Source organism: Phascolarctos cinereus, unplaced genomic scaffold, assembly GCF_003287225.1.
Source record: "Phascolarctos cinereus isolate Bilbo 61053 unplaced genomic scaffold, phaCin_HiC Scaffold_5;HRSCAF=322, whole genome shotgun sequence".
Lineage (NCBI taxonomy): Eukaryota > Metazoa > Chordata > Mammalia > Diprotodontia > Phascolarctidae > Phascolarctos > Phascolarctos cinereus.
Genome location: NW_027555958.1, coordinates 299,037,607 through 299,045,568, shown reverse-complemented (window position 1 = coordinate 299,045,568; position 7,962 = coordinate 299,037,607). Strand labels below are relative to the sequence as shown.

General features: G+C 47.5%; 1 protein-coding gene across 1 annotated transcript in view; it reads left to right on the top strand.

Annotated features, from left to right (window-relative positions):
* Positions 1–2,831: 2,831 nt before the first annotated feature.
* The window catches only part of LOC110215917 (T-box transcription factor TBX21-like), a 15,435-nt gene continuing 10,304 nt past the window's right edge, over positions 2,832–7,962 (top strand). Inside the window, exon 1 of the mRNA XM_020997771.2 lies at positions 2,832–3,772. Within this exon, the coding sequence (XP_020853430.1) occupies positions 3,192–3,772 (581 nt within the window). The 5' untranslated portion in view covers positions 2,832–3,191. The remainder of the gene's footprint in view (positions 3,773–7,962) is intronic.

Here is a 7,962-nt window from a genome sequence, read left to right as displayed (position 1 = left end):
AACTCAGTTTGCCTCACTTTCCTCATCTGTAAAATGAGCTGGAGAAGGAAATAGCAAACCACTCCAGTACCTTTGCCAAGAAAACACCAAGTGGGGTCAGGAAGAGTCGGACATGACTGAACAACAAAATGTGTTAGGTACCTGTGGGGAGGGAAATGAGGAGGAAGAACAGGTGAAGGTTGTAGCATATGGGATTCAAAGACAAAAATTAAACAGTCTCTGTCTTCGAGGAGCTCAGAGTCTACCAGAAAATGATGCGTACACAGTAAATAGATAGAAAAGATATGCAAAGTAAATACAGTGTAACGGGGGCAGAGGGAGGTAGCAGTCAGGGAGATAAGGACAGGCACATTATTGGAGGCTGATCCTGAGCTGAGCTTTAAAGAAACTAGGAATTCGAAGAGGCAGAGGTGAGGAAGGTGTGTGGGATGTGAGGCACAGGTTTTACAAAGGCAGGAGAAATGGAACACTGTGCTCCTGTTCGGCTGGACTCTGGACTTCAGCATGCCCCTAAAGTGGGCATGATGCACCCTCCCTTCTGCTTTTCAGTTTCTGTTTATGTGCTGTCTTCCCCTGTTTGATTCTGAACTCCTAGAGGGCAAGGTTATCTTTTGCCTTCCTTTGTATACCAACTGTAGCACAGTACCCAGGATATACTTTGTTGTCTAGTCTATTAGTTGTGTCAGACTCTTTGTGACTCCACTTGGGGTTTTCTTGGCAGAGATACTAGAGTGTTTTGCCATTTTCCTTTTCCAGCCCATTTGACAGACAAGGAAACTGAGGCAAACAGGGTGAAGTGACTTGCCCAGGGTTACACAGCTAGTAATTGAGGCTGGATTAGAACTCAGGTCCTCCTGACTCCAAGGCTGCCCACACATATTTCATAGGTGCTTAATCAATGTTTACTGAATGACTAACAGGTTCAGCAAGAAGGCCAGTTTACCTGGACTCGAGAATATGTGAAAGGGGGTCATGTGTAATAAGGCTAGAAAGATAGACTAAAGCCTTACTGGGAATGCCTTTACATGCCATATCAGATTGTATTTGATCCTAGAGGCAATAGGGAGCTCTTGGAGGTTCTTGAGTGGAGGAGTGACATGGTCAGACCTGTGTTTTAGGAAAACGTCGCTTTGGGAGCTTTATGCTGCAACTAGCTAGAGTATTGTTTCTGAAAGTTGAAAGGACCCAGGATTGAATTCTGACTTAATAGCTGTGTGATCATGGACAAATAACACCCTGTCCAACTCTAACATCTTGTGCACAATAGAGCACCACAAAGCCTGGATTCACTCAGTTTCAGATACGTCCCCCTCATCCTATTCCTGAACTCCAATCCTTATTCCCAGCCTGAGTCAGGCTTCCAAGACTCTTCCCCTCCCCCACCAGGAGAAGAAGGAACCTAGGAGGAAAATGGAAGAGGGGAGATTCAGGTGAAACTGGATGAAGTCTCCAGTTTCAAGACTACATTGAAAGGTTTGTTTCAGAGGAGTATTAGAGATTGGGGTTAGCCAGAGAGTTAGGACTCTATGCCTTAATCTCCTGGAGAAGGAAATGGCAAACTATTCTGGTATCTTTGCCAAGAAGACCCCATGGATAGTGTGGTCTACTGGGTCACCAAGAGTCAGTGACATGAGGGAACAACAATAACTTTAGACAGAGAAATCCACTCCCAGAAGGAACTGGGACCACAGAGAGACCCTATAAAGGAGGCCCTGGGTTACTGAGACAGCTTTCTAGGTCTCAGGATTCTGGAAAGTGAAGCCTTAGAAAAGATACCAGGTGCTAACCTTCTTCCCCTGGGGGTAGGGAAAAACACAGCAGATTTGGGATTTGGAGTCCTTGGTTTGAGTACCGACTTCAGCTAGTTACTAGTTACAAGTGACCCTGGGCCCTTTAATCTTGTCACCTCTTTGGGATAACAAATACTTGTAATTCTCACGGTGGTTGGAAGGCACCAAATATTAGGATAGGAATTAGAATAGGATAGGAATAGAATAGGATGGCAATTTTTTTAATGCATAAAAGAGAATACATAGGATTACCAAAGAAACCAATTATATTGAAATACAGTTATCAATTTAAAATAATTACAGACAACAGATTAACATCCTCATTTGGAGAATGATCTAGAATACCGAGAGATTAAGGGATTTGCCCAGGAGCATACAGCCAGAGTGTGCCAGAGGCAGGACCTGAACCCACATCTGGCTCTCGGGCTCTGAAACTAGAGTTCTGTAGCCACTATACCCGCCATTCTTCCTGTCACAAAGAGCTAACTAAAAGGCCTTATTGTTGTTATTATCATTCCTATTAATTCATTTCTTAGGATGCTAATACTTGCTATATTCCCCTTCCCGATGCCCGGTCTTTCCTCTGACTCCCAGAAAAGAGCTCCATCCCCTTTCCAGAATTCCTTCATTTTCGAACTTTGAAACAAAGAGTCAGAGATAATTGGCAAGGGAGGGAAACGAGGCAGCAGAGGGCTTTGCTACCCATGAAAATCATCTCTCCTTCCCATGGCCGAGCTGATCCGGCCCTGCCTCACCTTCTCTGTGTGTCCCAGGCAATGTGCTGAGAATTACACTCCACCAGGCTTTCGAGGGAGGAGAGACTACCAATTGAGAAGTTCCACTCTTTGGGGGGAATACCTGGATAGGGAAGAAAAAGATGATGGGGAGAAGGTGGTGGTGGGGTACAAGTCCGTTTGTCCGTCTGCTAAGCATTTTTTGGTTTTTTGAATGTCTTGTGTTTAAGGGGGAGAGGTTAGGGGCGGGGCTTTCTGTGTGGGTGGGGGGGCGGAGAGGTGAGGGTTTAAAATGAGACAACCCGGGCGCCCTAGGCGGTGAAACCGAGCTAGGCTGGGGAGCGAATAAACTGCAGTGAGGAGCGGCATTGCCACTGCTAACACGGGGGTGGAGGAACCCCTAAGTTCCAGCCACCCCCCCTCTTTGGGCCAAGTCCTTTTACTGCACAAGGACTCTGACACTCTAATCCAGTCGCAGGGGCAGCAGGAGAGACAGAGGCCACCTTACCTTCCCTCCCCATCAACGTATGGGAAGGGGGTCCGCTCCGACCGTCGACCCGTCATCTAAGTCTACAGCCGCTGGCAGGCAAGCATCTTGACAAACGGAGCGGCGGCGGGAAGCTGCCAGGGCTCTCCCACTCCCCCTGCTGCCCACCCCCGACCCCGGATGGGCGTCCAGAAGACCCGCTCTGAAGCCATGCTGATGGGCACCGACCCTGCCATGCCTGGGGACGAAGATGGCCGAGTTGGGGTGAGCGAGGTGCAGGGCCGCTACTTCTACCATCCCGAGCCTCGGGCCCCTCTGGACGCTGGAGTAGCTGACCGCGACTGCAGAGGCAGCTGCGATGGGGCAAACGGCGTCCCCTATCCGGGAACTGCTATGGTGCCTATGGGCGTACAGCCAGCTCCCAGCCCCGGCCGCTTCCTCTCCCCATACTCTTTCCCCGCCCGTCCCCAACCTCAGCCCGCGGGTTACGCAGGAAGCCCGGAGCCCTATGCGCTCACCTCGGGTGGCGAGGGATTCCAGCCCCTCGACGGCTACTCTGGCGCTGCTGGAGCTGTGGGTGGGATCTATCCCCGTAGCAACCAGTTCTTCCCCAGCCCTGAGGCGAATCTGGGCATCCGGGCCAGGGACCCCTGCAGCGGGACCGCTTTCTCCGGAAAATTGAAAGTGGTCCTCGGCAACCATTCCCTGTGGCTCAAGTTTTATAGACAGCAGACCGAAATGATCATTACCAAGCAGGGCCGGTAAGTGAGCGCCTGTGGGGCTGTTCGCCTGGGTCCTCTAGGAGTTCGGGAACCACGACCGCATCTCCCCTTCTAAAGCGCCGTTCAAATTCATTAGTAGCTGAGGTTTCGTTTAAAGCATTTGGAGTCTCCTTTCTAGCGTTCGTGGTTTCGGGGGTGTGTTGGCTCCCTGGAGAGGAGGCCTCTATGGCTCGAGATCTCATCCTCCCCGCTCCCCCCTCGCTTAGCATCCCACCGACTCCCAAAAGAATATATGTCATTGAACGGGAATGAGGGCTCAGAGAGTAGAGGGAGTGTTACGTAGGATATGCAGGGTTGAAGCCTGGGGTAGAAGTAGAGGTATTCTTTGCCTTGCTCCCCTTTTTTTGGAACGAGGGTTTTCTAGGGTGAGAGGATATGAGGAACTGAGGCTCAGAGAAATTGTGACTGTGCATACTAATACGCAGGCAGGGTAGACTTGATGGGGAGGGGGGAGGTGATTGGAGAGTCAGGCTGGGAGCAGAGGGTGCTTTCACCCTTTCCTCGTCGCTCTTCCTTCGTTCTGTCCTTCAGCGGCTCTTGTTCAGAAGCCAGTTTTGATGGGGGCCTGGATTCGGTGACACAGATGCCCTCTCCAACTTTCCTTTCCGGTCTTGCTTTGAGATCATATGTCCGTGTAACTCTGTGTGTGTTGATGGGGGAGGGGGACAGAGACGGTGGGAAGGGGGCAGTGATGTCCTTCAACCCTAAAGGGTAAGGGCAGGTAGTTGAAGTGGACCCAAGGATCCCCGAGCTTTTGAGGTTCATCTTACCCCTCTTCTGGGGTTAAACTGCTGAAATGGTATTAATATCCCTTCTTTTCTCTCTCCTCCCACCCCCAACCTTGGAGAGAACTGGGGAGTGAGTGGACTCTGCCTGTTGAGGGGTTGGGGGGTGGAAGAGGAGCATTTGGGGTAGAGGATGCTGCTTCCGGATAAAGGCCTCTAGTGGGGGGAAGAAAGAGAAACTTGTAACCTGTTGGTGATTGTTTAATAAGCAATTGTTTATCATGGTTCTGTGTCACTTGCTGTTTGAACCATTGTGCAGGTGCAAACTGGCCTTTTTCTTTTGGGAAACTAGAATTCATATTAGATGTAATGAGATACATTCAGTTGTTTATTAAGAGGCCTTCACTTTTCAGTCGGTTCTCCAACTTTTATCTGGCATTAAGCTGATTCCATTGAGGCCTTTGAGCATAGGGTGGGGCATGGTTTGAAAAAATCTAAATGTCTTCCCTTTCTAGTAAAACTGACCATTTAATAAATGCTTACTAGATTTTAAGTGCTGTGCCAACTGATAGGGGTGGTGATGGATACAAATAGAAAATATTAAGAGAGTAGCTGCTCCAAAGGAGTTTACATTCTAATTCTTATCAAATCGTAGATAGGGGTTGGAAGATGACTGTAAAAATGGAGTCGGAGGACCCGGGTTTGAGTCATTACCCTGTTCCGCTCTCCTCTGACTTCAGGCAAAATATCTGGGCCTCAGTTGCCTCATCTGTAAAATAAGGAGGTTGGAACAGAATTCTGAATTCCCGTCTAGTACTAAACTTATGATCCTAATTTTGTAGATGAGGAAATCGGGGTTCAGATGGATGACATGACCTGCTCTGGTGGGCGGAGACAATATGATATAGCTGAAAGATTTGACGAAGACTGTGACACTCTCTGACACTAGTGAGCCACTTGCCTTAGTTTCTTTATCTATAAAAACAGCCTTCTCTTCTAAGGTTGCCTTCTGTCTGCTTTTTTTATATATCTTGTATATACCTAATTATTTACCAATTTTCACCTCCATTAAAATGTAAGCACCTTGAGGATAGGGACTGTTTTGGCCTTCCTCTGCATCTCTTAGGAGCTTACTGACATAATGGAGATGTTGCTATGTAGTCCTAGTCAAGAAAGAGACTTGTAAATTGTAAATCACATTATAAACCTGAATGATTGTTGATGGCAGAGCCTTAGACCAGAGCCCAGATCTTTTCTAGTGATATCCTTTAATAGGTTGAGTCCAATGACTCAGGGGGCATTCCCATGACACTGTCATTCCTAACATCCTATTTCTGCAAACCTCTCAGCACAGATTCCTCCAAACAGCCAACATAACATATCGGCATCTTCTTTCTTCTCTTTAAAAATCTCTTCCACTCTGAAGTAGAAGACTCTATCCTCTTATCCCTTCACTCTATGGCGATTCACCTATTTCCAAGTCCTAATCTTGCCCACCTTCCTGCCCCATATGTCAGTCTGGCTGGCCAGCATAGCTCTAGGTTCATGGGTGGAGAGGGCATGGTTCTGATTGGGGCTAGGGCCTCCTCTGTTAGGAAGTGGGGGAGATCATGGTTTTGCCACTAACTAGACATGTCCTTGGGTAAGTAACTCCCCACCTTTGGAATATTTTTTGTCTGAGAAATGAGGGTATTAAACTATATGATTCCTAAAGTCCTGTCTGCTGCTAACATTCTGTAGTCTTCTGGATAGCTTAAGTTTCTTCAGGATGAAAATGTTTGTTGAACGGGATTTAGGGTGTACTTTTATGTTTTATGGTTAACTTTGACTATGTTACATTTCTGCCTGTGTGTTCATTACTTCAGAACATTTCTGTTTTTAGTGGAAAGAACATAGATATAGATTAAATTTGCACCTCTGCCGCATTGCCTCCGTGACCTTGGGCAGGTCTCTCTCTGTCTCTGTCTCTGTCTCTGTCTCTCTCCCTTCTATTTCTCATCTGCAAATGAGGGGATTGGACTATATGAGCACCTCTAGCTCTGAAATCCAGTTGCACCCCACCCCATCAATCAGGGATTGATATTGAGTGGAGAAGAGACGGAATTGTGATTGGTGTGCTGCTGAGGGAGGCAGAAAGTCATCAGAGAGGCCTCGATACCTCTATTTCTGAAAGAAAAACTGTGTGTAGTGGAGAAGGTTGGGGTAGAATCGGGGCTGGTAGCTCCAATCTGCCAAGCCATGACAATGACTATAATTAGTGATAGCAGTGGCATAAATACATTTGTCTGAGGGTGTGTGTGTGAAAGACAGAAAGAGAAATCAACATTTGATGAGCCAGACAACCTTGTAGTCCTGGGAGATTCCCCACTATATTCTGACAGCCACACCCCTCCTCCCAATAGACACACACACACACACACACACAGAGCCTGAGCACACTCGTAGGGCCCCATTTCCCAGGAAGCTGATATTTGTGACCATTTGTGACCAAACAGTGCCTTGCGTTGACCAGGAACTGTTTGTCTAAGTATAGTTGAGGAAGCGGAAGGGGGGAAGCTTCTCATACCCAAAGCTTCTAACCTTTGGTGGCTTAAATTACTTAGGGCTGGAAGGGGGCCTCTCTGAGACCAATGAAACAACTCTCTTATTTGAAAGATGAGGAAATCATCCCAACCAAAGAAATGGAAGGAAGGTGGCAGGAGTTGTACGGGGAGTTTTGTCTGCCCTTTGTGGGGTCAACGCCTGACATCCCCATCGATGAACCCTATTGCTTCTTTCTTTCTCATTAAGTGGTCAGTAACAATCAGGGTAGCAATTAGAGCCTATTTGTGGGTCTCAGATGGTGATGGCTCTGGGAAACCAAGAGTAAAATGGATTTTTCTTATCATCCATTCCATTCTCATCTTTCCCTATGCCTCCCAGGTCATTTTCAAATACCACTCTCTTTTTGGAAGTGAAGTTCATTTGGGAAACTGTTAACTGAAGCAATAATCTGTCTTTCAGCAGAGAGCTGGTGGTAGAGATGGGATTGAAACCCTCCTCATACCCTCCGTTGATTCTCCCAGGTACAACCCCTGAATGAGTGAATTCTTTTGGCCTCTAACATCTGGGCTCCAGCAGGCATCTCTGGACCCTTATCTCTTTGGAATCTGCATTCCTAATTCACATCAAATCCCTAATTGTTCCTCATCTTCTGTGCCTCTGGGTGCTTGGAGGTGTTGGAGGGGGAGGACCCCTGGATCAGGCTTTCATAGATCAGAGCCTAGATCATCAGACCTAGGGCTCCAGATCTGCTTCACCTAGACAAGGAGATCCTTAACCTAAAGCCTGGAGAATGGGGAATGAGAGGGGAGGGAAAGTACGGAAGTATCTCCAGCTTATGTTAGCGAGGCAGTACTTTGTATTTGGAAGCATTTGAAAAATACTTCATCTACAATGAAGAAT